The sequence below is a fragment of the Aspergillus karnatakaensis genome (assembly GCF_047715665.1).
Source record: "Aspergillus karnatakaensis strain CBS 102800 unplaced genomic scaffold BJY04scaffold_33, whole genome shotgun sequence".
NCBI lineage: Eukaryota > Fungi > Ascomycota > Eurotiomycetes > Eurotiales > Aspergillaceae > Aspergillus > Aspergillus karnatakaensis.
The window spans coordinates 268,604-295,297 of NW_027395745.1; the positions used below are offsets into that span (position 1 = coordinate 268,604).

At 50.4% G+C, this 26,694-nt stretch overlaps 9 protein-coding genes across 9 annotated transcripts; 2 read left to right on the forward strand and 7 right to left on the reverse strand.

The window, feature by feature from the left end:
* Nucleotides 1–1,045: 1,045 nt before the first annotated feature.
* BJY04DRAFT_219615 (uncharacterized protein) lies at nt 1,046–1,361 on the reverse strand (the record flags this gene model as incomplete). Its single annotated transcript, XM_073716620.1, has 2 exons — nt 1,046–1,107; nt 1,166–1,361. 2 exons carry the CDS (start codon nt 1,359–1,361, stop codon nt 1,046–1,048), a joined length of 258 nt encoding a protein of 85 aa, XP_073569899.1.
* A 59-nt stretch (nt 1,362–1,420) lies between these two features.
* Nucleotides 1,421–3,134, reverse strand: BJY04DRAFT_219616 (uncharacterized protein; the record flags this gene model as incomplete). Its single annotated transcript, XM_073716621.1, has 4 exons — nt 1,421–2,002; nt 2,201–2,652; nt 2,723–2,981; nt 3,033–3,134. 4 exons carry the CDS (start codon nt 3,132–3,134, stop codon nt 1,421–1,423), a joined length of 1,395 nt encoding a protein of 464 aa, XP_073569900.1.
* A 2,057-nt stretch (nt 3,135–5,191) lies between these two features.
* Nucleotides 5,192–6,781, reverse strand: BJY04DRAFT_86592 (SDR family NAD(P)-dependent oxidoreductase). Its single transcript, XM_073721205.1, has 4 exons — nt 6,411–6,781; nt 6,075–6,352; nt 5,598–6,015; nt 5,192–5,535 (listed from the first exon to the last, which is right to left on the reverse strand). Exons 1-4 carry the CDS (start codon nt 6,477–6,479, stop codon nt 5,485–5,487), a joined length of 816 nt encoding a protein of 271 aa, XP_073569901.1. The 5' UTR covers nt 6,480–6,781; the 3' UTR covers nt 5,192–5,484.
* Nucleotides 6,782–7,655, reverse strand: BJY04DRAFT_86591 (uncharacterized protein). The gene has a single exon (XM_073721204.1). The coding sequence runs from the start codon at nt 7,556–7,558 to the stop codon at nt 7,085–7,087; it is 474 nt and encodes a 157-aa protein (XP_073569902.1). The 5' UTR covers nt 7,559–7,655; the 3' UTR covers nt 6,782–7,084.
* Nucleotides 7,656–8,066: 411 nt separating this feature from the next.
* On the reverse strand, nt 8,067–14,620 carry BJY04DRAFT_86595 (DNA-binding ATPase). Its single transcript, XM_073721206.1, has 4 exons — nt 13,950–14,620; nt 13,885–13,902; nt 8,449–13,830; nt 8,067–8,402 (listed from the first exon to the last, which is right to left on the reverse strand). Exons 1-4 carry the CDS (start codon nt 13,958–13,960, stop codon nt 8,108–8,110), a joined length of 5,706 nt encoding a protein of 1,901 aa, XP_073569903.1. The 5' UTR covers nt 13,961–14,620; the 3' UTR covers nt 8,067–8,107.
* Nucleotides 14,621–15,278: 658 nt separating this feature from the next.
* On the reverse strand, nt 15,279–15,985 carry BJY04DRAFT_86620 (uncharacterized protein). The gene is made up of 3 exons (XM_073721208.1): nt 15,866–15,985; nt 15,605–15,741; nt 15,279–15,500 (listed from the first exon to the last, which is right to left on the reverse strand). Exons 1-3 carry the CDS (start codon nt 15,891–15,893, stop codon nt 15,390–15,392), a joined length of 276 nt encoding a protein of 91 aa, XP_073569904.1. The 5' UTR covers nt 15,894–15,985; the 3' UTR covers nt 15,279–15,389.
* On the forward strand, nt 15,669–19,188 carry BJY04DRAFT_86616 (secretory pathway Sec39 family protein). The gene is made up of 3 exons (XM_073721207.1): nt 15,669–17,585; nt 17,636–17,789; nt 17,838–19,188. Exons 1-3 carry the CDS (start codon nt 16,079–16,081, stop codon nt 19,009–19,011), a joined length of 2,835 nt encoding a protein of 944 aa, XP_073569905.1. The 5' UTR covers nt 15,669–16,078; the 3' UTR covers nt 19,012–19,188.
* A 74-nt stretch (nt 19,189–19,262) lies between these two features.
* Nucleotides 19,263–22,147, reverse strand: BJY04DRAFT_192410 (dual-specificity mitogen-activated protein kinase kinase). Its single transcript, XM_073711772.1, has 4 exons — nt 20,735–22,147; nt 20,391–20,682; nt 19,974–20,343; nt 19,263–19,924 (listed from the first exon to the last, which is right to left on the reverse strand). Exons 1-4 carry the CDS (start codon nt 21,431–21,433, stop codon nt 19,795–19,797), a joined length of 1,491 nt encoding a protein of 496 aa, XP_073569906.1. The 5' UTR covers nt 21,434–22,147; the 3' UTR covers nt 19,263–19,794.
* Nucleotides 22,148–25,678: 3,531 nt separating this feature from the next.
* BJY04DRAFT_219622 (GPI anchored serine-rich protein) lies at nt 25,679–26,284 on the forward strand (the record flags this gene model as incomplete). The annotated part of the gene is made up of 2 exons (XM_073716622.1): nt 25,679–26,133; nt 26,182–26,284. The coding sequence occupies 2 exons, from the start codon at nt 25,679–25,681 to the stop codon at nt 26,282–26,284; spliced, it is 558 nt and encodes a 185-aa protein (XP_073569907.1).
* Nucleotides 26,285–26,694: the final 410 nt, after the last annotated feature.

Here is a 26,694-nt window from a genome sequence, read left to right on the forward strand (position 1 = left end):
TAAGGGTGGTTTTCAACTTACTTCCATGAGCGGGTTCCTGCTGCATCTTGGTACGTTCAAGTCTCTTGAGATTCGTATGAAGTACTCTAATCATCGGGTCATAGCCAAAGTCTGTTCGACTTGCTCCGACTACATAAATGTTATCGACATTGGCACTCTGGCAGTGAGGCAATTCACCTCCTAAGCTATAGGTGCTCGCCAGGGATTTCCAGCCGACCCCCAGTCACTCTGAGATAATATCACTCGGTGAGGGTGACTGGCGGCAAAGTTTGTCATGTCGACTTTGTTTGGCCCCCGTGCACTGGTCTGATAGCGCGAGATCGGGACTCCATTGGTAGGTGCTGTGAGAGCATTGGACTTCGAAACACAAATCCAGTATGGATCCCCGTAATGCTTTGATTTATTTGGGGGCGTTGTGGTATTGCAGCTGGAGTTGGAATGAGGGAGGGGGGGGGTCAAGGAGAGCATTGAGGGCTCTAGGTCTTTCCACCACATCTTCATATGAAACTATATCATAAACATAAAGCCTTTCGCCATCCGGCTCAGCAGGATCCTTCATGCTTCATGAATTGACTTGATTCGATCACTCAACTCAACGTCAAGGTCAAGGCCGGCGATCTGCTCTAGTGTGAAAAGGCCTTTCCTTAAATACGTCTTTCCCGACGGAGTGGTCTCTAACATCACAAGTATCGTGGTTTCTCGGTAGTAGGGCCGCCAATAATTATTTGTATATAGAGTTATCGAGGCATCTACGGCAGTGGTGGTGACAGGGTAGTCATCCTTTCCTATCTCTTACCTCTTCGACGATCGGTGGCAGTTCTGAATAGCTTCAAGTTTGTCCGGTTTAGGTACTCGATCAGAAGTAGAGAATTGCATTTCAATGTAAAAGAGATTATCTACATCTGACAAGAGAGCGATCATCACCCGAGAAGGATTCCTTGGGTTCTCGCACAACAGCTAGACTATCAACAGTCGTGAGAAATGAAAAGCATGGATAGGCTTGATATGCTCAATGTTTACCCAGCTTGATTACCAGATGAGCATCCTACCAATTAGATTCGACAGTGTCGTTCATAGACCAGCCTCCTTGTGCAGTATCTTGAGGAGCTATCATCATGTCAAGTCAGCAGCCTTTCCCAAGTAAAAAGAAAACTATGAAACTCACTTTTGTAATCGATGACCATCAAATTCTGGTAAGCAAAGCTGACAAGCTCGCAGGTATAAGGAATACGGCTAACAAGTCGGTCACCGTATGCAGAGTACTGTGCTCCTTTAGACCGAGCTTTACTTCCCTCACCAACTGTTGATGGTAGCAGGGTAACCATTGCCTCACGCATTCTCGTCATGGCCACATTGCCCATGTTGTCATTTGTCGTGAATCCAAGGTCCCCGAAATAAGCAGTATGAGAGACTACCCAGTCTACAATGACCAGATCTGCCTCGCGCCCCTAGGCGGAGTTGAGTTGAAGGAAATAATCATGGGGATTTGCTCGACGGGAATACGGCCCTGTCGATGGGCCTGGAAAAAGGCACGTCTAATCCGCACGACCTGCGCAACATAAGGGGTTATGATCAGAATTCTTGACGTTTCATATCCTTTTTGTTCGCAGTTTTTCACGACTAACTCAACAATGAACTTGACGTGAAGGTCATTGTACCGAGACTTGGACTCAGGGTCAACCTCACAGCTTGAGCCGTTGATATTAACAAGGGTATTAGCCAGCCTGTCCCTGTCAACTCTGCTGCCAAGAGCAGATAGCGTTCTAAGAGCTTCGGTAAAGTTGGAATTGGCCCTTAAAGATTCAGTCGAGGGATGCGAGATAAGTTGACCATCGTAGGTACGACTGTTGGGCCATTTCGCAAACATGGGGTTGAAACGAAACTGATCTTTTATCTTCACCGAAGGGCGCTTGGTCCGCAGCAACCTGTTTGCAAGTGACACATGCAGTTGACTGCCGAACTCGTTTGTCTTGAGCTCCCCTTGTGTGGACTGCACTGTGGGCTTCAATTGGTTAGTATCACCTGCGGAGATGATACCTGCGATTTTGGATGAAGCACTAAGCTTCATCATCGGGATCCACGAGTTGGCCCCTAGTTACTTGGGGTTTTCGTCTCGGATAAGCAGGACGCCAGTTACATTTTCGCCCACTCCGAAGTTAGATGCAACAAGAGGATCTCCCGATGTACTGTTCGTACATACAAGGACTTTCGCCTCGTTGATAACCACCTTTGCAGTTCCTTTAAAAGCGAGCAGGGTCTCACTTTTCAAGTCATCGTCAAGTTCACGAAAACTGCATGTTTGTAGTTGATTGGTGTAATCTCGGAGCATGGCGAGCATATCAGCCTCGTCACCCTGAGGGGTTATTTCTCCACTATCAACTGCATCAACCCAGAACTTTGTCCTCGAATTCTCTTTTTGCTCTTCGATCAGGAATTTGCCCATGAGGGTTCTACCTTTTGTGAGCGCTAGTCTGAAGACATGGGCTTCTAGGCTGTGGTTGATCATGCGATATCCCTTTGTGAGATTCTCCTTGCTTAGATCCACTAAGAACGCATTCATGGCGCGTTGGTCCTCGAGCGTCATAAGACTGGGAGTGACGCCTTTGTCCTCGGGAGCATAGCCTTTTTGCTTGGGAGTCTGACGAATTAGTCCTGAACTTCAACAGGTTCATCCAAGGGTTAGCTGCATCGAACTCGATGAATGCTTGATGGAAAGTTTGACCATCACGAAAGATGGTAAACTCGATAACAAGGACTCGAGCAACATCGCCGCCTCGGATGCGCACTCTAAGGTTTATGCCCTTTCTTTTTTCAGATAAGTTTTTGGGCATGCGGACTGTCTTGTTGTCTATCGGTTGTCCAAATTGGCAGTTTCGCCATTGTGTTCCCTGCACACGTTTCCAGGTTTCTGATTTCCTGCTAGCAAGAGGAATCAAGGTTGGTTTGAACGCGTTTCTGATGCTGACAACCTGACCTCCAGTCTGTGATAATAGTGTTAGCATAAGTCAACATATATGTAAAGATATGCTCACAAATTCAAGTATTTCCTGGTGCTCGTCAAAAGCGGTCCCATCAAACTCGATGTTAGATTGGCATAGTTCATCTGCGAAGGCGGCCAAGTGCTCCTCCCCCATATCGAAGGAGTGTCGGTTTTGGTGGTGTCATCGATGACAGTGTCATCGGAAGTTCCCCAACCGTTGTCACTCATTTCTGTTTCGAAGCAAAAAAATAATGTTAGCTCGATCCTCTCCGTATAAGTTGTTGCGTTATCTCAACATGAAGTAGTCATCACCATATTCAGGAATACAACAAGGAGATCACTTACTGTCAGAGACAGTCAGGTTAAGTGTTGTGTTGGTGGTTGGTGTTTTGAAAGGCTCGACGCAGCTGGGCTGTGATGAGATTAGGAGACAAGAGGTGGGAGGAGTGAGAGTGAAACACCTTGAGGAGAAAGGAGATGGTAGGAATGGAAATAGGATAGAGGAAAGGAAGATGGGAGATGGAAGGATCGAAAGTAGGAGAGGAGAGTGGGAGAGGAGAGTGGGAGAGGGGAGTGGGAGAGGGGAGTGGGAGAGGAGAGTGGGAGAGGAGAAGAGAGAGCTAGCAGGAATGAAGAAAGGAGAAAGGAGAAAGGAGAAATGTGTTATGATTTAGAATCAGATCACAGGACCAAACAAACAATAGCTTCACTATGTGTTCTTAGCATGTATTTGTTTTGGTCACTTTACTGCCTTGAGGTCATTCACAGCCATTAACACCACTGGATAATCGCAGTATAATGAGAACAAGGATTATCAGATATAGGAGCTCAAGTCTGAGGACCAGAGAAGCTATTAATTATAACAGTTTAGACTTAGCATGAACTGGTTCTGTTCTCTTCAACAGCCACAAAACATCCAGGCTGAATCAGGACCTGGGTTGAGCCTACCTACCAAAGACAGCCCTGAAGGGACTCATGAAAATGGACAAGACATCTTTGTTCAAGCAAGGACATGGCAAGTAAGAAATATTGGATTCTTTCCCCTTCTTCCGTCACAGCTCAATCTGACATAAAAGCTCATTATTTCATATTTTTCTGTTCTTTTCGGGTTTCCTTTCAGTTTACCGCTTAATGCACGCTGTTATAAAGGACACAGACTAACAGGCTGAAGCCTTGAAGCAGTATGCCTGCTGGATTCGTCACTGGAAGTCCCAGGTCCCGCGATGTTCTCCCGCGTTCCTTCTTTTTTTTTTTTGTGAATGGAAGGATGCAATTTGTATAAGCATGTCCAGTCCTCGTCTGCCCTCTAACTCTGCTTGTGCTTCTTATGCAACTGCTCTCTTGTTCAATTCTTCTGGCCCGGTCGTTACAAAAGTTCAAAACTCACCCTCGTTTGGTTCATAGGTTTTTCGGTGACAGCAAACCCAAGTCCACCGCTAGTGTTTCTGTTGATGATGAGAGCAAGCTTTCGTCCACCGGTATCTTTCCGGAATCGAATTGTTCATGGTCCCCCCGTCGTCGATGCAGATCTTGACCTCGATGAGCAGGACTTCGCCTCCCTCAGCAACAGATGCCCCAAGCCGGCCACATTGATGAGTCTTATGAAGCTCGTGAGAGGCAATTAGCTTGGCATCGTGATTACTACATGCTATGATCGCCAATATATGCGGAGTTGAGGGCGAGAAACCCCAAGCGGAACCGAGAAAACAAGCGACGACAAATGGCGAACCCTGGAGCGAAGGAGACGGCAAGGCTATACTCCCAGCAATACAGGAATTAAAAAGCAGAAGAAATCCGCTTGTTTCTAACTACAGTTGCATTGCTCAATCTGCTATGGTTGTTCTGCGGTGATTAATGGCTGGCCCTGTTGCCCTATTTGTTAGGGCAACCTAAGGGCCAACGCCTGAGATCCGGACGAGCAATGTTTCTAATGTTTCTGCGATGATGGCTTCATCCAGACAGTCATTCTTCAATAATGTTTCTCGCGAACTGAACTTAGCACCCGTAAAGGATCACAGTGAGCAACACCTTCATATCTAGGAGATTTTATATTCGTTCTGAAGCAGAACGCCCACGCCACGAACCATCAGACTCCATTTTCTCATCAAGCTGGAAAGGATAAGGCTAACTGCTTAGCTGTTATTGCATCTGCACTTCTTCAGTTTTATAGTAGAGTGCGATAGTGTACACAGCAGTGTGTATGAAGTACAAGTAGAATTGATATACGTGGATCTAGTCATAATCCATTTTCATCTCGGCACTTTTGCTAAGTCATCATCATAATGGCAAAAATCTGGTCCAGAGGCCGTGATCGATGTTCAATCACTTATTTCTTGCCAGCCTTCTGGGCGGCCTTGGTGACCTTGCCAGATCCAGCAACAACCTTCTCGACACCCTCACAACCCTGAGGGTACCTGCACGTCATGTAAATGAGGATATGCCGTATCCATCCGACGTCTCATGGATGAACCTGGTTTACTTATCAAGCTCCTCCTCTCGATATCTCATTGGAGATTGACAAATAAGCCCCCATCAACCAGGATCTGCGCTCCAGTCTGTAATTTCATTAGCCCCCTCTCCCAAACAAAACAAAAGCAGAAAGGAAGACAAAACTCACCACGTAACTACTCAACCCCTCACAAGCCAAGAACACCGCAGGCCCCGCCAAATCCGGCGGCTGCCCCAGCCTCCCCAAAGGAATCCTCCCCTCCATATACTCTCTCTTCACAGGATCACTCATATCTTCATCATTGAGCTGTGTCCTGATAGTCCCAGGCAGTAGCGCATTGCATCTAATATTATACTTCCCCAGTGCGACAGCCGTGGACTGCATCAGGGACAACACACCGGCCTTTGTGGGAGTGTAATGCGTTTGTTGCCCGCCGCCGACGAGAGCCGAGATCGACGAAATGCCGATTATGGACCCACCCTGGGGGGACTGGTTATACGCCATTTGTTTGGCGGCTGCTTGCACGGCGTAGAAGGCGCCTGTCAGATTTGTGGTTATTGTGGCGTTGAGGAGTGAGGGTGTGACGCTGTTGTGTTCGGTCACGTTAGTGTTGAAAGGAAAGGGAAGGGCGAGGGCGGGACATACTCCAAGAACTCCTCAAATCGACAAACACCTGCATTGCTAACGAAGATGTCTAACCGGCCGAAGGTCTCGACTGTCTTTTGGATGAATTCGGTGCCGGTCTCGGGTTTCGAGATGTCGCCGGAGACTGTGATGAAGCGGTCTTTGGCTTGTTGGTTTGGCGTAGAAAGAAGTTCTGAGACGTCCTTTCTGATCGACTCTAGATGTGGCTCATCGTTGGCGCCGCCGAGATGGTTTACCGCCACGAAGGCGCCATGCCGGAGGTATTCAAGGGCGATTGCCTATATGCAGGACTCAGTAAGGGATGGAGGTTTTTGCGGAGATGTGGGGAAAACATACACGGCCGATTCCGGTGAGACCGCCTGTGATGGCGGCGACTTTGCCGGTTAGGAGGGGTGGGAGAGACATGGTGGTAATTCAACGAGGGGCGAGGAGTGTGAGACAGGAAGAAGAGAAAGAATGGGAATAGAGGAGTTGTATAGGAGGGGGGGGAGAATCAACCTGAAGAGTGGGGATGTTCGGCTTCTCGTGGTGTTGTTACCCCGAGCAAGGCGGGGTCTTCCTTGATGTGCTAGCAGCTTCATCTTTCCCCTTCATACTCATCCCCTCATCCCCTCATTTCATCAATGTCGCTCCTATCGCTCTCCAGGGCCCAGAAGCAGATATGCCGCTTTGAGACATTCTTCAAAAGTTCAACGAACCAGGAGATCGGAGACATAATGCTTCGTTTCACACCACCGGCCGTCATTTAGCTGCCTAGTCGTGGAGCAATACTGACTCTTGCAGAGCTCGAGAACCTTCCTTGAAACAGAACGCATGACATGGGTGTATACGCGAAACTCGTGTAGGAAAGCGATATCCCCTCCTGGTTTGGTGCATGTTCACACTTGTGCATCCACGAAGGTCTCGTCTGCAACCCTGTTCATCTCTCGATATTACTGATACCGAGATCAACCTCGGCGAACATGGTGTCGCTTCAATCAGTAACAGAGTCCCAAACCCGGCTACCCTAACTAAGCCACCCAAAGCCCTTGCAGTGGCACCGCGAATAATACAGAGCCATAATCGATAACATGGACCGGGAGCAACGAGAAGCTTTGGGACGAAGAATGCTCTTTACGTGCGAGAGTCGGGGGCCGCAATCCATGACAAGTTATCTCTTCCAAACGAGAAGCATCGCAATGATCCTGTCGGGAGGCAAAAGGGTCGTGATTACATGCGCAATCGTCAAGATAATAAATACGACTTCTGCGAGGATACGCCCGAGAAATGGCACGAGAAGGAACGCGATCTGAAGCGACTCGACACGAGGAGGGTTTTTGAAAAGCAGAGATTAAAGAACCAAAAGAGAAGCATGTCGTACCAGAGAGCAGGCAGAGCAAATGGGTGAGGAAGAACGCCAAGTAAGAAGCCATAGGGTAGAGGCTCTTTCGATTCTTCTTGGCATATATCGTGACGTGCTTACGAAGTGTATTTGCAAGCAGCATGATGAAATGATGAAACAAGAGAAGAAGTCAGAGAGGGACTTTTATATCTGCAAACACAGCCACCTCTCGTCGATACTGATCTTCATGTTATTGCCTTTGTCAGGCAAGCACTCTGTGCTAGGGGCTTCATTCTCGCTTTAGACATTCTGCCCGGCATAATCCGATCTTACATCTACAGACTAAGAAAGGATCCAGATGTTGATGGACAGGTTCGAGAACCGGTACCAAGTGTCGCGGGTAGACGGCATGGAGCCCACGGGCCTGTGCGTGGTCAAGACCAGTTCCGATAACCTAATTGATGGGCGGATCGGACATCGGTTGGACCAAGAACTTCAATACCAGGATGAACTGGATGACAAATGCGCAGAAGGAGATCACGATAAAGTCATCAGAAGATTGAGCTTATGGTATGTGTACATAGAATACAATCGAGTAACCAAGCGTCTATCTTGGTCACGATATCCGTAAAGGGAAAGCAAAGAACCGCCAACTCCGGAAGACCAACCTCGCAACGCCTTGCTAAACATTAAAGTCAAAGACTGCCGACTCCTACCCGTTCATGGTGGACAGGAACGAGTCTAAGTTGTACTCCTCCTGGTACTGTCGGTCATCCCACAGCTCGCCTAAATCGTCGAGCCAGCCCTTTTTACCCTTCTCCTTCACTTCGCCGTCAATGTCGACCATGTCGACTTCGTTACCGCCCGTTTCGGTGGGTTTCTCGGCGTGTTCCGCCGTTTCTCCAAGGTTGAATAGATCCAGGAGCTGGTCTGTGTCCATTGTGTTTAGCCCAGCGTTTTGTTGATTGACTACTGTGGATGCCACGTCGATCTTGAATCGTTGTAAACTATAACGGTTAGTGACGAACGGACAGTTGGAGGCGGCAAACTTACTTCAGGATCTTCTCTTCGAGGGTTCCACGTGTAATCAATCGGTAAACGTTGACCACCTTCTTCTGTCCGATACGATGGGCTCGGTCCATGGCTTGGATATCCTTTTGCGGGTTCCAGTCATGCTCTACGAAGATGACCGTGTCGGCACCAGTAAGGTTCAGACCGAGACCTCCAACGCTGGTAGTCAACAGTAGCACATCATAACTCGGATCCGAGTTGAAACGGTTGACGATGTCCTGTCGTTTCGTCGCTTCAACCCCACCATCGAGACGGAGGAATTGCACAGACGGAAGGAGTTTCCGGAGGACCTCACTTTGAACAATGTCCAACATCTCCTTCATCTGGCAAAACACCAACGCCCGGTGTGGACTGACGTAGCTACCGCCGGTAAGATCACCTTCTGTCGGAGCTTCAACGCCGATTCCACAATCCAAGAGCAGATCGCGGAGAGCGCTAAGTTTGGGAGCGTGCGAAACATCGCGGATGTGGGAGCTCTTATTCTGCAAATACTGCTGAACCTCGTTGTACTGCTTATGCCCGTCTTTGACGACAAGAGCAGGCGAGTTGCAGAGACGCCGCATGTACTGCAGAGCCTGAAAGATATGTTCCTTGTCAGTCTTTTCAGAACTTCCCATCTTGTCCTGCAAAGCTTTCTGCTCCTTTTTGGTAAAGTCCTCAAACAGCTTCTTCTGCAGCTCACTAGGATCACAGTAGTAATTCTGAATGATCTTCGGCGGCAGGTCATTGAGCACTTCTTCCTTCAAGCGACGAAGGAGGAATGGAAGCACTTGCTTGTGAAGGGCCTCAATAGCTAGTGCACCCGCCTCCTGTTCTTTTGAAGACGACTTGCTGTAGCGACTGGCAGCAATAGGCTTGGCAAATCGATCCAAGAACACCTTCTCTGTGCCGAGGAAGCCTGGCATGAGAAAGTCGAACAGGGACCACAGTTCCAACACGTTGTTTTGAATGGGCGTACCGGACAAGATGAGGCGGTGGTTGCTGTTAATGCGCTTGACAGCAATGGTGACCTTGGCCTTGGGATTCTTGATGAGATGTCCCTCGTCCAGAACACAATAATTCCAGCTGATTGCTCGGAGAAAGTCATTGTCGTTTCGACAGATATCATACGACGTCACGACAATGTCGGCATCAGAAAGAGAGTCCTGTAGTCTAGAACGCTCCGAAGGCGGACCAACGTAGGCAACGCAGCTCAGAAAAGGTGCATATTGCTTCATCTCCTGTTGCCAATGACCAGACAACGATGGCGGGCAGACGATGAGTGATGGAACCTTTCGGTACTCTTCTTTTTGCGTCTCGGCAAACTTTTCTACCCGGGTGTGATGATCACTGGCTACGATGCAAATCGTCTGTAGCGTCTTACCAAGACCCATATCATCGCAAAGGATACCATGCAGGTTATAGCGGTTCAAAAATGCAAGCCAGTTCACACCATCTTGTTGGTAAGGGCGCAGTTCCGCCTTGATCGCCACCGGTAGGTTGTATGTCTCCACCTTGCGCGAATCCAGCATTTGAGACATAAACTGTCTTTCACGGTCACGCCCTTGAAGTAATTCTTCCGACAATCCAGGGGGGTCTGGTATTCCAGCTTCCAGAGGTACAAGCTTGACCAGGGTTGCGAATGATGTTGTGGCAAGTAGTCTGACATCGTTGTCCGAATCGCTCATCCGCCCAAGAACAGGCACGACAAGGAAGATAACATAGGGCAAGATACCGTCTTCCATGACGTGAATAAGGTGATAGACGCACTCTACTGCTCCTTGACGACTGTGAACGTCCAGGGCATTGTTGATGGTCGGTAAGATCTTTTCCACCAACATGGTCATACCTTCCACTGTAACAACGCTGCAAATAGTGGCGAAGCACTTGGCAGCTGCATATCGAATGACAGATAGTCGGCATTGAAGGGCTTTGGCGACAAGAGGCATGAGGCCGATGACCCAGGAATACAAGCCGGGATCGAACTTGGGAAGCAATGCGCGCAGAGTGGACAGCCCATCTACAACCTCCTGCCCTAGGTCGTTGTCCGGATTGACAATGTCTCCTGGAAGGTCTCCAGACAGTGCTTCCTTGAGCGGGCGCTCGATCAACAATGCAAGATTTGGAACCTTTTCCGTGAGCTGCGCACCGAATTTGACGGCCAGTTGTTCAAGCGCGTCCTTGGCCCCGCGGCGCATAATTCGAGCCTCTCTGGCTTCTCTTTCGAATCTGGCTGCGTCTGGGTGTTCGCGCCGATCCTCCTCCTTCCGAAGAGACAGGATAGACTCCTCCAAGTTCGCGTTGTGCTGGAATTCAGGCGTCTCAGAGGTATCAACACAGCAAAATTTGACCAGGTTAGCGATGACTTTGTCGACCGGTCCTCTCTTCGACGCAGCAGTGTAGAATTCCACCAAAGCCGCGACGGCGGTCGCAGAACGCTCCTGAAGTTCAGCGCTCTGTTCCTTCTTGACACTATCCATGATACCCTTGATTACCTGACCTGGTTTCTTAGGGATGTCGCGGAAGCTAACGAGTGCACCTGCAGCCGCGGCCTTGATCCGCATGTCCCTAAGCTCTCTGGCGTCTCTAGCTTCGCTAACGGCAATTTCAGCTGTTGCCTTGGACTCGTCGACACTTTTGCCCGCTGTTAACCGCTGCGCAGGTGCCAGTCCCCTCTTAAGCCGTTCATAATCATCCCCAATCACCCTCTCTGCGTCGGCAAGGGAGAACGCGTTAGGACCAGCCTCTGGATCTCCCTGTACAACCACGGCAAGTACCGGCAGCTTTGAGGGAGGCACATGCGCATGATCTCGGAAACTGTTCAGAAGCGAGTGGCATTGAGCACGCGCAACACTCAGGTAACAAGCGATGTCGCTATACCAGAGAGGCCGTTCGCCTTCGACCATCGGTCGGAGCTTCTCGCACAGAGCAGAGGCATAAGTGCTGTCCGACCCGATGAGCTTGGCATATTCCTCGACGATCATGGCTGCCGAGAGCTGTGTCGTCGACGCTCGGCCGCAAAGACCTCCCATGATGGTTTCCCAGAAGCTCTCAAGTCCATGCTTATCCCAGAACGAGAGTAATTCACCAAGCGCCTTGGCGGCGTAGATCTTGGATCGCAACATGGTATCGGCGCCGACCATGTCAATATCACCTTGAAGCATATGCGCATCAATGTTGTGTTCTCTGTGATCAACAATAGGAACTTCCTTCTTTTCGGATTTGCGACCTCGTTTTTTCGGTCCATCGGTAGCAGTAGCCGAGGCAGGAGAGGATCTAGCAGGAGCCGATGCGGTCGGAGAGACAGGTAGGCCAGATGGCTTAATGAAAAGCGACGCATCCATTCGAATGGGGTACCGGGGAACACCAAATGGCGCGATGCTCAGCGCGACTAGGGGTTGGATTTGAGCCGGGAGCTCCGCGTCGGACTGGAAAATCCCACGACTATCCAAAGAGTTGAGCAGCTCTGACCAGACTTGAAGTGAGAGTTTGAGCACGCCTTCATTCCGCTCTACAAGCAAGTTCTGGAAGATAAGTCGTAGTGCTTTGCCATCCACCCAGTCATTGGTGCCCTCGCCTTCCAGCTTAAGGAACGTAGTAAGGGCTCGCAGGACCGCGGAACGCACACTCGTGATCGTATGGCGGAGAAACGGATATAGACGAGGAACAAGCTTGCCGAAAGATGATTCGGAATTCACAGTGGCGTTTTCTTTCATCGCGTCAAGAACAGGTTTGAACGAGCAGAGCTTCGCCAGGAGGTCCATGACCGAGCCGGTAGACGCGCTCAAGTCGTCCTGGAGGTTCGAGAGGCAGTCCCACACGATGTTCATGAGTGATCCCAAGGTAGATTGCCTAGAGTTGACGAATTCCTCGGCTATAGGCACAAGTGTTGCCGCGCTCACAGCACGGACATCATCATCGTAATTTCCGAGACCATGCATGACGGCTTCCAGAACGCCATCCATCAGCTCCGTGGTTTCGACCAGCAGATCCTTTCGGACTGCTACCAAGTACCTCAGACCAATCATGCCTCCGTGGCAAACCTCCCAGATTGAGCGTTCCAAGTTCAGGTCAACCTGCATGATGAGCCTGTAGAGGCATCTATACACAGCAACTACAGACGGAGAAGGAAGGTGAGATATGAGTGCACCCAATGTTTGACCCACTGTTTCTCGAATTGGTGCTACGACGTTGTCGGATATGTAGTCCCCAAAACGATCCAGCATCAAAACACAAAGCAGGCGGCAAGCGAGATCATCCAACCATTTTCGGTTCGATGCATTGTTCTCACGTCTAGTTTTCCCATGCAGACGCCCTGCTCCGGCGCCCTGGACACGAATGACCTCTCGGAGTGCCATCGCTGCGCCGTGCCGAACCTCCCAGTTCGAGTCGAACAAATCCACCATGAGAAACTCGCACATGCGCTCATAGGGCCATGCAATGTTAAGAGTGTCCTCCGAAAGCTCGGGCTGGATGAGAGGCTTGTCAGGAAATACCATCCCCTTAAACTCGGAAACAATTTTGGAATCGTCATCATCTCCTGCCGGTCTGTTGAGATTGAAATAGTCCGTTTTGGCATCGCCATTTTGCCCGTCGCCGTTCTCCGTTTTCAACGGGTGAGGGGTGCAGATTGAGGGGGTTGGGACAGTTGGGGTCGTAACATTGTCGGAGGGACGGCGGCTGGACAAATCTACCACCCGGACCTTGCTGGCTCCCATTTTGGCGCTTTGCTTACTTTTCCGCTTCAGTTGATTCAGCTGTCTCCTGCTAAGTCCGTCCCCGTTGACGGGCTCACTGGGAGAGGCCAATGGAACAGAGTTTAGAGGGTCCTTGTGAAACTTTGACATACTCTCCTTCAGTCCTGGGGTAGGTTTTGGCAGAATGTCTTGCTCGCTTATCAAGTCATCGTCAAGGTATTCTCCTGCAAGTCCCAGCCGCGCTGTTAGTGTGTTCTTTTGATGTTGAAGCCGATCAGCAGGATCCATGGCAGCCAGCGAATATTCTTGGTCCTTCCCTCCACTGCCCAGTAGTCGCCTCCCATACTTCAGAATGGAGTTTAGGTCCAGAGTCTCGAGACGGAGTAGCTGATCGACTGGCGCTGTGGCCAAGTCGTCTTCTGACTTAACTTTGACGTCTTCCATCTCCGCATCGTCCTTCTTGACGTCCTCGCCGTCATCCTGGTTCGGATCGAAAGTGTCGGCATTCGTGACAATCAGGCCCATCGCCTTGGCGGCAGCGGTCCGTGTGTCCCATGACTTTGACTTGAGGTAGGGAAGAATTCGCCCCAGGAGATTAAAGAGCTCATCGGGATGTTGCTTTTGCACATCAGCCAACTGCTGAGCGGCTGTGTTACGAATAAGAGTTGTACTGCCTGTCTCGAGTAACCTGTGGTTCCGATCTGGTTAGCGCCTTATTGCCAGTCCGTGATGATGTACTCACGTGACGAGGCGATCTAGTCTAGTGTCGGTTAGCAGCATCTCTTGTACCAGAGTAAGGAAACTCACCTGGATGTCATGGCTGTCGTAAATGTGAGGGGAAAAAAAAATATTAAACAGGCAAGAAAGAAAAAGGGGATCAAAGAAGAGTAGCGGTGATGAAGTCCAAAGAAATTGGAGCCGCGACGCGCTCAAATAAAGACGATGGCAGTGGTGATCGGACAAGGATGAGGCGGAAGCGTAAAGTATGCCGACCAGTTACTTGCACGTCGCAGCCATCGAGGACACGGTAGGACGAGATGAGAGAGAGATGAGGGACAGATTAAGAAGATGTACAGAGATGATAGAGATGACGATGTTGCGAGTATCTGGAGGTCGAAGCGCAACTGTGTCCATCAAACTGTGGAGTATATCAAAAAATACCGTGACGGAGATGTAATATAAATTACCACGGCGGAAGTATGAGATGGGGAAGATGAGGCGGAAAAGGGTTCAAAAGTGAGAGATAAGAAAAAATTGGCAAGAATAGAGTGTCGGCCGAGATCCAAATAATAAATCTCCTGGAATGTGCCTGTTGGTGGTGACTCAGGGCGCGGCGAGTGGACGTGTAGTGTATGGATGAGACGGGAGTCAGGTGAGGTTGAAGTAAACAGCTTTGAAGCACAGGATGTCGGTCGAGCCTGTCGAGGTCACGCAGCCTGTTTATATCATTGGGACATCCTTTGCCTGGGCGCGCCTACCCATGCTTGGGCCTGGCACGCTAGGCTTGTTGCGGAATGGCTGGCCCCACCCCGGCGAAAGGTTTTCTTGAGTCACGTGATATAGTGCCAAGGGATGCCAAATGGCCTCAGGTATCTACCACTGGCACCCGTAGATCATCCATCTTGATACCAACCTCGATATCACTTTGGCAATGCGAAAGAGTCTACGAGTTATACGATGTATACCTAGATCTTGCCTGCCTTCTGATAAATATTCTATCTCTCAGCTCATGGCTGTTTCGGCCAGATCCATTAGTATCAAAGCAAAAAGACAACCCTGGAGAGCTTCCATCATTACCAACCAATCATTCGTCCTCTATTATTACAAGCATACTCCGAGTCCGCGGGCGTACTACAACTTGAGATTCCATGTCTCGGTGACGTTTATGAGTCCATCTGCCAAACTTACATAGAACTCTATAACACCCATTAATCGAACTTCCTGTATCACTCGTGGACCTACAAGTCACTCGCTCAATATCGAGCATATTACTTGGGACAGTCGTCAATACGGATTTCCCTTCTGAAATGAATTCGGTTCTATACAAGCGCGAATAACAGCATGGCCTTTGGTCGAATAGTAACAATTCCACGAGCCCTGGAGGCACCCATATCATACTCTATTGGGTCTTCGTTTCTGCTCCGTCTCTTCTGACACCTCTGCCTCACCACTCTGCGTAACCTCGATCGAACATGTGCCCGGAGCCCTATCGCTTTCCTCTACTGACGCTCAATCACTAGCTCCTCCCTATTTCAACAACCCTAGACTTCGAATTGATTCTGCCTCCGCTTCGGCCCCGCGGGGGTGTGCGGCTTCTGCCTTTCGGTAGGCAGCCTGCAGCTTCATCGTTCGCAGCGCCTAGCAGATTGTTAGCCATCGATTAACCCGGCTTTCAAAGTCCTATTGCAAGTCGTTTTGCAAGAACGATATTCGTATAACGCATAGTAACCGAGGGACCGTACCTCTTTGCGGTGGTGTAGGCACTCGTAGTAATCATCGAGCGCGGGCCTGCACTGAGACTTGCCAGCTTCTCCGGACTCAGCATTGACAACGTAGCAGCCTAGAACCTCCTGCCAGAAGTTGTAGCAGCGGGACGGACCTGCAAAGAGGTTTAATTGTCAGAACGGTTCTCCGCAACGTAGCTTAACCGCCGAAATACTGGACACCGCGGGGCCATTGGATGCCAAAGTTTCCCAGGAGAAGACTGTAGAAGGGTGACATACCGCCATTGAGACCAAAGCCAGACGCCATCGTGTGTTATGAAGGGAAAGTGGTGGGGTATCTTGAAGAAGAGATGGGTGAGCGGATGGATGCGATGAGGTTCTTCGCATTCAGTGCCTCTCCGCCCAGGTGGCACGTGCACTCCGTCACCATCACCGATACGTCCACTGCTGCCACCACTACACCTTCATCGACAAGCCTCCAACTGCGATGCAATGGCGGATCTCACGCAGCTCTCAGGGGCCCACGCCATTCTTCTAGCAACACATCTCTGCGCCACGCAGGACACCTCACTGCTCCCGCAATTACAGTCTCAATTTCCGGCCACCTTGACAACAGAAAGGCTATTGCGAATTGTCCTGACATATTTACCAGAAAGCGCAGACCCCGCGACCTACACTCCAACAATACAAGCCTTAGTCGGCGGGTATGTCCCGTCCTCGGATTACCGTGATGTCGACATTACCCCGGTTAGGGACCTGTCTGAAGCAGCAGCAAGGAAACGTGTACGGAAGATCCGCTTGCTACCACTGACGTATCCCGACGACGATGATAGCCACGATTCAGCAGACCTATTGTCTCGATTTCTAGTTCACAGGGCACACCGCATCGACTCCGAGACCTCTCTTCAGCCGCTCATTCTCGATCTTCTTCTCCCGTTCTACCAGCAATCTCCAGTCCTCCGAACATGGCTCGTCTCTTGCCTGCTACCGCTCTTCCGCCTGAACTACGAATACTATCCAAATCAAAGCAAGTCATGCTCTGTGGAGACACTGGAATCTCTGGACGACCAGACAGCTACAAATATTCTACTCTCAATGGCCGGGGCACGGAAGGACGATACAGACCTGATCAAGAACCTCCGGGGACTAGTGGGACCGTGGATGTATGGCCGCAACAGACCTAGGCGTCAACGACATAGTCAGGCAGCGCGGCGCAGCTCGATTCCTTTGACACAAGCAGTTCAAGACTCCGGATGGGAATACGTGAATGAGTGGCTATTGTCGCGCAGCTTGGTGGAGCCTGATGCGGTAGTCAGCGCCTTTGTCAACTGGGATGGGCCTGAAGATGTAGACCTGGGAGGATATGCCAGCGAGAATGACAAAATGTCAAGCGACCAACTTGAACGACTCCGCTATCGATATGGACAAGCCGGGCTAGCCGTCATCTACCAAAGCCCGGAAGTGTCCCTTGCTGGATCAATACGTATTCTCAGTCGAGTTGGCAACCTCTTAGGCTTAGGCGGATCCAATCTGATCAATTCCGATGGTGCAACGCTGCCTTCCATACAATTCGACCTCGACACATTACAATCTGCGTCGAGGGCGACATTATTCCAGAACGCTCTCCTCATGCCCACTAACCCTTTAACCTACCCATCACCATCATCTATTTCCTTCCTCAGCGGCCTTCTTCTTTCTCTACGTGCACTCGAAGAGGCAGGTCACCCTATATCGTGCAGGACAGCGACCAACATATGCCTTCACAGCAACCAAGACATGCAGCTGTTTGAATTGCGCACGATGTTGGCTTCTATAGCCCAGCAAGCGGAACCCGAGCGCAACTGGGAAATAGTCCGCCGGACACTGCTATGGTTACGAGACTGGACTTCAGAGACAGACGAGCAACCAGAGAGCAATCCAGAGTGTCATGGTCTATTTTTCAGGGTCCCTAAAGATACCGTGGAAGCAGAGATTTTGAAGGTTCTGCTAGAAGTCAGAGGTTGATCTCAGCATTCCTTACTCATAACATTCGGAACTAACGGTTTCCAGAGTACGATCTCGCTATCGAGATATATATTAAGTCTAGATCGGCTTTAAGGGCAGAGCAGGTGGAGGATGCGGTCAGAGAATCCATATTCGCGGCATACGACAATGCGAGTAACGGCAATAGAACACGAGGGAAGATGCAAAGGGCATATGAAATGTAGGTTGGCTGGTGCTCTTGGGCTTCACATAACTAACAAGAGTACAGCCTGCAAGCCTTCAAACCACATTTCCCGGAATCAACGTCGCTAAAGGAAGCCCAAGCTCTGATCTCCGCAACACACTCTCTATCATTCTACTCACTGACACTCCAACACGGCGTCCCGTTCCAACCCGTCAGCATCCGCGTGCATCCAGATCCCCTCTCCCTTATCGAAAAAGTCCTTGACCAAAACCCCAGAAGCTACACAAAATTAGACGACCTCCTTAGTGTCGCTCGCAACTTAGTCCTAGCCGGCTTCCCGGCTCGCGCACCAGATGACATAGCCTCTCACTCCCACTACGCACGCCGCCCAGCCCTCACGCAAGAGGAATCTCTCACTACCGCTGAACGCCGCATCATGTCCCTTGCCATCTCCTCCGCCCTCTCCTCCAACGACTTCGGCACTGCCTACTCCTACATACTCACTCGGCTCACGCCCTCGTCCTCGTCCGCACTAGAACCTACATCTCTTAAAGACGACATTACGTGGCGAGCGGTCTACAACGCCGGCCGCTACCGCCCAACCACCACCTCAACCCCTTCAACACCCCCGACCCTTCACTCTCAAATCGCGAACCTAACCCAACGCATGGAACTCCTCTCCCTTTCCCTGATCCTCGCACCCACACCAGACCCTCTCCCCGAGATCCTTGGCGCTTGGCGCCGCGCCGACGAAGAACTCTCACTCCTCCGCGCCCAGGAATCCGCCGAAGAAGACGCCTGGGATACGAAAGGCGACTTCGGGACAACAACACTACCCGGCGGCTTCAACCAATCCGTCGACCAAGATCGCGACATCCTCGAGACAAAGCAACATCTTGCGCGCCGCGCCGCGAGAGCCGCACATCACACGAGACTTGACTCCGGCGAAGCACCAATGGGTCTCTTTGAAGTCGCGCGAGGCGCTGCAAGAGCATTACACAAGAATGTCAACTCCTTCCCGCTTCGTGGTGCCCTACCAACATCAATGTCCATGTCAAACTCTGCGTCATCTTCGATGTCTATCGTTGATAGGGATGGCTATGAGAATGGAGAAGAAGAGGAAGGAGACGAGACGAACGGTGGTGGTGAGCGAGTGCGGAAGCGCGATGTCGTTAGCAATATGGTTACTGGGGGGTTGGCGAGCGGGATCGGGTGGGTGTTGGGTGCGCAGCCGGTCAACATGAATAATCGGCAGTAAATGTATCTCGGAGACGGAGCGATGAAGGTAGAGAGGATTCGTCTCTAGGATAACTCTGGTCTTTTGTTTGTGTTGATATTTGTACATGATTAGCGTTGTTTTTGCTAGTAAGTCAAGATGCAGATCACAGTGGAGGATGAAGTTACGATATACATAATGACAATAGATATTTTACCAGATATATCTGGTTCTTGAAGAGTGCGAGACTTCATTGCTTTTATATATTCATCCATGGGTTTAAAGCGGTCAGGCAGTATAGTTATCGAAAGTATGATTTCTTATATATTTGAATGCCCTACTACTGCACCTTTCCAACCAACCAACCAACTACACACACAATGAGAATAAGGAACAAAGAAGTCTCTCAAGCGAAAGAAACAACAACACTGTACTGCAGAAGAGCTATACATGTAGCTGCAGTATAGGAGACGAAAGATGAACAGGATAGGCTGATCGTAGCTGACATAAGACCGAGAGGGAACGCGACGAGTCAGGTATGATATGGTGGAACGCTGATGCGAGATGATGTGATATCAAGGAAAGACATGCAAACATGCGGCAAATGGTGAGGATCGATTCCGTAGATCCAGATCCAGAAAGACATGAAATGTAGTAAAACAAAAGGAGGGTCGTCAGAGCCACAAACAAAATCGTATGCTTTTTTGACATCCGGGTCAATCAAGGGCCAGCCACTTGTAAGCGTCAGAGGACCGTTGCGTCAAAGACCGTCATGAGTTATGAATGGTATTATAGGGTTCATATGAAGCTGGTGAGGCGGAAATTTCAGTCGTTCCAATCCCAGACCTGTTTCACGAAGTTTGCCATATTCACTTTTTTATTCTTCATGTCCAGTACCCACGGATGTTCCAGCATCCGCCAGGGTGTTGCTCGCCGTGGAGGTTCTTTCTCGAGGCTATTCCTGATCAGCAATGTTCACTTGTGCGCTGAGTGTGTAGACATACCAGCATTCAATAAAGTATTTGAAATTATTGGACCAGCGAATTCCATTATCCGGCTCGTCCTTCAGCTTTGGTATAGGTTGACGCACAATGTATGTCAACAGATCGATCAGGCCGGCACGAGGCTGCATTTCGGTTCCATCCGCAGGGAAAGGGAAGCGATGCTGAGCGACTTCTAACAGCGTCACACCAAGAGACCAGACATCGGAGGTGATTGTATATGATTGTCCTGTTATGCGCTCTGGAGCCATGTAATATGAGGTACCGATGAATGTGTTCGCGTCGCCTTTGGTGCCGAACTCGCCGCTAACACCAAAATCGCACAGCTTCACCTGGCCGTTTCGGCAAAGAAGAATATTAGAAGGCTTGATATCTGCACCAGTATTAGCAGAAGTCGAAAACTATTGATACTCAACACACCTCGGTGGATGATCTTCCGGCCATGGAGATAAGTCAATCCATTCAGAACGCCTTCCGCTACTTTCCCGAGCACTTTCTCTCCTGTTCGGCCACCAAGCTTCTTGACTTCTTTGTATATGCTGTCCAGACTGCCTCCTTCGCAGAACTCCATCGCAATGGATATGGTGCCTGTTGATTTGTCCATGAATGCACCATAGTAGCGGCATATGTGCTCCGACGCGCAATCCTTATTGAAATTCAGCTCTCGGATGATCTGCTTCTTCACGTCTGGGTTGGGATCGGTAGTTATAATCTGGGCCATATGGATTAGCTCGAGTAACGATCATCAACCACGTACAACGCACCTTTAATGCAAAGACGGTTTTCCCGTCCCTGAGTTTGCATCGCGTGACTGCTCCTCCAGCTCCTTCACCCAAGCTACCTAACTCGACGATTTTCTTCTGCTCGCTAGCAGCTAGCCAACCTTGGTCATCAAGATCTTCGACATCTAACGGTCGGCCTTTCTCCAAACTTAGCTTGTCCAGGTCAGGTATCAGTCCGTTAACGCTATTTTCTCGTTCCATTTGCACACCTCCCTCACGATCGGAATACACAGAACTGATTGCAGATGAAGGATCCGGTGTACCTCCCTGCGGTTGTCGAAGACCCATAGCAAACGAAAGAGTCGAGTAATTGGACGACGAGGCGGAGGCGGGGCCACTTCCTTTTCCATCCAGATGTGTGAAGCTTCCTGTTCGCGAGTGGCCGTTCGGCTCGTTCAGTCCTGTGGTAGCGAGCGGAGGGGGCATGGGCCGAGTATTCAGTTGTGGAGGGACATCTTGTGTGCTGCCCATTGGGGTTGCGAGTCGTAATTGGGGAGGGGGACGATGGGATGGACGTTGTGGTTGAGGGGGACGTTGAGGCTGAGGCGCCTCTGGAGCGACAGGACGACTTGTAGCAGATGGAGGAATACCCAGTGTGAGTTTAGGTGGTCGAGGGCTGTTGGCGTTGCCGCGATTGCCCGGGACCGGAGCCTTGAGGAGGGGAACGGGGGAGGAAGACATTGCGAGATTGTTCTGCCTCTCACCGGGCAAAAACAACTCGTTCGGATCCGTGATGGTAGCCAGAGCGGCGACTTCTTTCGCTTCGAAGAGAAGAGGAGAGAGAGAGGAGGAAGTGTCGGGGAGGGCGTTAGCTGTTCAGACAAAGAGTCGTGGGGCCAGAACAGGCGGCGCTTGCTGGCAGAGAGGGGTCGGTCAAGGGCGGAGAATAAGGTGAGGCTTGGTATGCACGGTGGACAAGTCCAAGTTCCAACAAGAAACAGCTCTGTCACGACTCAAGAGGGGCGACGAGGGGAATTAGAAGAAGAAACAAGAAGCGTGAACTCAACAAAAGGGATCAACGAAGGACAGCAAAATCCCTAGTAAGCGAGCGACCAGAGATGGACAGGCAAGAATGGATAGATAGTAACGTAGTAGGAGCAAAGACACAAATAATGACGGCAGCAACGACGGCGTTTAACCGTCGAAGCGATCGATGGAATTAAACGATCGGGGTGAGGCAGAGCGCGAAGAGAGAGGAGAAGAGAGGAGCAGGAGCCTGGAGGGAGGAGGGCGCGAGATGAGGCGAAGGTCGGGGGCCGTTCAGCCAGGCGGTTATTTCGGCGTTGGCTGCAAAGCGCAAACTTTCTAGCAGGACCACGAATGATATGATGATGGTTCGATCAGTGAATCCAACTGGGCGCTTAGAAACTACTGTGTAGATAGGTGGTGTTAGTGTTGTCTACAATCTATGAGAAAAGAATGTTGGCTCTATCCCGACTCCTCAGGCGACTAGGCATCCATCAATCAAATTCTGTCGATGAAATCATCTAACTAGTCATTTCGGGGAGAGCAAGACCTGAGAGTCTGAGACACCAGTTTGACTGCTTTCTGAGCCGATTGAGAATGTTTCATCGTTAGGCGCCCGAGTGTGGCTTTACCGTACATCATCCCCCACTTCCTGCGCCTCAGTGCCCATCACCAACACCACTACATACAATTATATTTATCAGTGAGCACCCACTCTTCAACGGAAAGGATGATGCAGGTCTAGCAGGCGCTGTCAGGTAAGCTCCAACTTATGACGATAATTTTACATGACGAGCTGACGAGAAGAGTTGTTGGCATTATTGCTGAAAGTCTCAACTCAACTGTCAATGCTTGGACCCCACACAGATGGCAGACTTGGAGTCAGCCTTGCGGTTTGCCAGGCCAAGCATTCCCCGTGACTTGTTGTTTTCATGCCAACCTGCATTAATATTCGACCTCTTTACCTACTCTTTACTCTGACCGACCTTCATGACTGAATGACATCAGGGTTTCCAGGTTCCAGGTTCATTATTGACTACTGACATTCAGCAACTTCCTGGTTAACCATGTGAGACACGGCCCCGTCGGTCTCCAGTGCAGAACTCCATTGACCTGCTCGATGCCAATTTTCAGTACATCCTCGAAGCAGACCTGTTCGGCTGACGAAGTATGGATTTGTACCTGAAAATCATGCATCATGAACTCGTTTAAGCTCTCAACTGTTGGTACGTACGGAGGAATACTCCGTTCCGCATTGATCAATCATCAATCATCACTGCATCAGTCGGGTCCTGTGAATCCAAGACTTGCAAGTGGGCATAGACGCGCGGCGATGGTCGATCCTCCTGTTCAGCACCTCACCACCACAATCCGGTGATCTCGAAACCTGGAGTAGACAGCCTCGGCGCCTAGAGGAACGAACCGTGGAAAGAATATGTCGTCAGGGCGAAGTGACAAAAATGAAAAGTCAAGATCACGATTGAGGAAACTTGTGCGGGCACAGATAGAATCGCAACCAGACTGACTTCACAGCAGAATCAACCCAATAGTTACCGTCCGTCCCCTGTTCTGAGCGAATACCCTCCCCTGATTGCCATGCGATCCGGAGCTATTATTCTCTGTATGTCGAGGGTCCAGGGCCTGGGCTCGACTTTCTTATCATGCACTCCGCGTACACTTACAGTACTTGGGTCTTGGGAGCTAAGTGCTTAGTGATGAACCAGCAGGCGGTTTCTAAGAATATAACGAACGATATTTCGTCATTTTCATGGGCACTTTATCCACTGCCCTATAGTACAGTTCTTGATCAGGCTGGCCGCTGATATGCCTTCCCGAGATATACGGGTAACGAAATACCCCTGATAACGATGAACAGCGCCGTCAACAACAGTTCGGTTCCGATTTCCCAAAATGTGGCTAAATATCGAACCCTTCCCCTGATGATCGGTGGAGCTTGAGGTCTTCCTTCGCGGCACATGAACCCCAATTTCCAACAACCATCGAACTTCAAAGGGTCTCATAGACTCAAAGAGAGACGACAATCTGCCGAACTACTGTCTGGACGAGCGAACTTAGCAAAGACGGGCGATTCTGATCATTAATCGAATTTGCTCCTTCCTGCTAGCGGCATCTTCCGCAGGGGTCAGTTACGGACCTTGTGGCGATAGGTTCTCCCAAAATAATCGGCTTAAGTTGCTAGGCTACGCCGCTACGCCGCTTCGCAGGAGTCAATCCCGGTGAACACCTTCAGCCCGGATGATAGGATTAGCCTACTTAGAGAGCAATTCTCTAATCGCGTTGCAAATGTCTTCTCGTTAAGGGGTCTATGACTTGCAAGCGATCGAGCCCGTGCTTAGTGCAACCTCAATGCTCGATTCACCAAGTTACTCGGGGTCGAAATATCACCGTGACCAAGAAGTTCATCAGGCCGTGCAGGGAGATTATTGATTCAAGAATGTCTTATCCCAAGCCCAAGCAACTCGCACTCAAGAGGCAAGCCTAAATTCTCCACAAAGCTTTGATTAAGCAATCTATACGGATAAGATGGCGCACCAAGACCTGTCTGGCCAATCGCCAAGTTCTGTGGCAGCCTAGACAATATGCATGAAACTCTATCATTTCGCCCCTAATGCTACTTTTCCATGTCTGGAAGTCTGGAATCTGAGACTCGACCCGAGACCGAGGGCCGCGTTGCTAGAGTAAATACAGACATGAGTGTTTTATAGAGGTCCGTGTCGGCTGGATAAATGTCTCGACTAGTCAATCCTCTGCAATAATGAAAAGAAGCGGGGGATGAAGGATGGAACAGTGGCTCGTTTCTCACCCGCCCCATGACAAACCCTCCCCCATCGGCCCTTCTCCAAGTCTTGGTCCTTTCACTTGAATGGATTTTCTTCAATTTCTTTGCTTTGACGAGCTGAAAGTTGGCTAGCTCTTTGCAATTGTTCCTGGCGCCCCAATTTTCTTCATGATAAAAATGGCAACGGACAAAGCCAGGGGTAAGTGGAGATGATAACAATTGGAGCGCGACGGCAGGATGGCGAAAACTCAACAGTGGACTTTTGTGGATTTCAGATTCAGAGAATGGCGTCAGGAACGGAGCTTCAGACTCCACTCTGATTCTGACGATTGGCCATCCGTTGAAGATGAAACACGCGCCAAGAGCCCATGCGCAACGTTTGTTTTCCCCTGAAAATGCGAAGGATCAGAGGATGGAGCAGTCCCCGGCAAATCAGTCTGCGCGTCAGCCCTTTGAGGCAATAATGGTATTGCTCGGGCTTACCCGATGCCGCTGCTGAAGAGCTGAATAGTCGAGGCAGAAGCAGAGCACGTTCACTATCCTGAACTTGCAAGGCCAGCTCAGGCCCCAGGGACAGCTCAGGCGACCGATAGTCCAGAAATACCCGCCACGAGTGACCATTCAACAATCAGAGTTCCCATTGATAGTCAAAGATCAACATGCTTTCTCTGGTTCTTGGAGAATTAGGGGAGACAACAGTGCTCAGAACAGCGGAACTACCAGTGGACTAGTCCTCTAGCAGGCCGGTAGTCATTTCAGTGACAATGGATATCCACCAACCACAGCCGATCAGACTCGACAGCACGAGGCAACTGCACCGTTATTGGGTTTGTTCAGGGGGTGGAAAGCCCCATGCCGAATACACCGCTGCGACTGTTCTAACTTCTCTCCACTCTGTTGTCCCCCTGTCCCGATTGCGTCCCTGGAGCGATCTGCCCAGATTAATCTCCCAGATGATACAAAGGCGCCAACCGCCCCCTTCCAGTCGTTCTCTTCTTTCCGTTCTTTAGCCAACTTCGTCTCTGCTTGAAGCATATCCAAACTTGACTTCGGTCGTCCAGTCTTTTACCAAACCAACTACCCACACTCTTTACAACCCCACAACAACTAAATAACCACCTTGACGGTTTTCTCTCAATCCAAACAACACATCAATCAAAATGCGTTTCTCCGCTGCTGCTGTTGCCCTCTTCGCCGGCCTTGCCGTTGCTCTTCCCGGTGGTGACATCGAGACCATCTACCAGACCGAGGAGGTCACCATCACCTCTTGCGCTCCTACCGTGACCGACTGCCCCGGCAGCACCACCACCGAGCCCACCGCTGTTCCCACCGGCACCTCCCCCGTTGTTCCCGAGCAGCCTGAGGTCCCTGAGGTTCCCACCAGCAGCTCCCCTGTTGTTCCTCCCGCTGAGACCGCTCCTCCCGCTGAGACCCCCGTCGTCCCCGAGGTCCCTGTCGTCCCTGAGGTTCCCTCAGAGAGCATCTCCGTCATCCCCGTGACCACCTGCATTCCCACCGTCACCTACTCCACCATCACCATCACCCCCACCCCCACCGTCTCCAAGCCCGTGATCCCGGTGGTTCCTACCTCCGTTGCCCCCACTGGCAGCTCCACGTAAGTTCTCTATACCATGTTTATAGGCGCACTGTCTGACTGTTACAGCCCCTCTCCTTCTCCTCCCGTCTTCACCGGTGCCGCTAACGCCATCACCAACTCCTTCGGCTTCGCTGGTGTCGCTGCCGTCGCCGCTGTCTTCCTCGCTTAGATTTGTTCACTTCATGTCAATAGTCTAATCCTGGGTCACTCGTGATTCCAGCTGGTGCGATGGACAGCGGTCTGTCGTGGCTGTGGTGATGAAACGGGGGTTTGTGCATGCGTGCATGTGCAGGTCTGGTCTGGGGCCGTTAGAGTTTTTAGTTGTGGTTTGGGGAAAGTAATCTGATTCTTCACTGCCTATATTACTATCTCTTTCTTGATATTTCCTGCCTTTCTGTTGAGGCTTGCCGGATTGCTTCGGAGTTCTTGTGAAGCTCAGTCTTGGTCGCTGGATACGATTAATGTAAACCATGAACGCTTTCACATCCTGGTCAATGTCTTCGAAGTAATAATATATAGGTAATCTTAATACTTTCGCTGATATTGTCGGGGCTTGCCGAGCATCTGTAGATCTTAAAC

Excerpts from the sequence above, each read along its gene's own strand:
- BJY04DRAFT_86592 (XM_073721205.1), bottom strand. The coding sequence starts at position 6,479 with ATGTCTCTCCCACCCCTCCTAACCGGCAAAGTCGCCGCCATCACAGGC. Across the intron at positions 6,353-6,410 it reads GTCTCACCGGAATCGGCCGT|GCAATCGCCCTTGAATACCT; the intron begins GTATGTTTTCCC and ends TCCTGCATATAG. Across the intron at positions 5,536-5,597 it reads AGGGGTTGAGTAGTTACGTG|ACTGGAGCGCAGATCCTGGT; the intron begins GTGAGTTTTGTC and ends ATGAAATTACAG.
- BJY04DRAFT_86591 (XM_073721204.1), bottom strand. The coding sequence starts at position 7,558 with ATGCTGCTTGCAAATACACTTCGTAAGCACGTCACGATATATGCCAAG.
- BJY04DRAFT_86595 (XM_073721206.1), bottom strand. Across the intron at positions 8,403-8,448 it reads CTCGAAGAGAAGATCCTGAA|TTTACAACGATTCAAGATCG; the intron begins GTAAGTTTGCCG and ends TAACCGTTATAG.
- BJY04DRAFT_86620 (XM_073721208.1), bottom strand. The coding sequence starts at position 15,893 with ATGGCGTCTGGCTTTGGTCTCAATGGCG. Across the intron at positions 15,742-15,865 it reads TGGCTTTGGTCTCAATGGCG|GTCCGTCCCGCTGCTACAAC; the intron begins GTATGTCACCCT and ends ACCTCTTTGCAG. Across the intron at positions 15,501-15,604 it reads GCCTACACCACCGCAAAGAG|GCGCTGCGAACGATGAAGCT; the intron begins GTACGGTCCCTC and ends ACAATCTGCTAG.
- BJY04DRAFT_86616 (XM_073721207.1), top strand. The coding sequence starts at position 16,079 with ATGGCGGATCTCACGCAGCTCTCAGGGGCCCACGCCATTCTTCTAGCA. Across the intron at positions 17,586-17,635 it reads GGTTCTGCTAGAAGTCAGAG|AGTACGATCTCGCTATCGAG; the intron begins GTTGATCTCAGC and ends AACGGTTTCCAG. Across the intron at positions 17,790-17,837 it reads ATGCAAAGGGCATATGAAAT|CCTGCAAGCCTTCAAACCAC; the intron begins GTAGGTTGGCTG and ends ACAAGAGTACAG.
- BJY04DRAFT_192410 (XM_073711772.1), bottom strand. The coding sequence starts at position 21,433 with ATGTCTTCCTCCCCCGTTCCCCTCCTCAAGGCTCCGGTCCCGGGCAAT. Across the intron at positions 20,344-20,390 it reads CCGGAAGATCATCCACCGAG|ATATCAAGCCTTCTAATATT; the intron begins GTGTGTTGAGTA and ends ATACTGGTGCAG. Across the intron at positions 19,925-19,973 it reads AAATACTTTATTGAATGCTG|CCTCGAGAAAGAACCTCCAC; the intron begins GTATGTCTACAC and ends GATCAGGAATAG.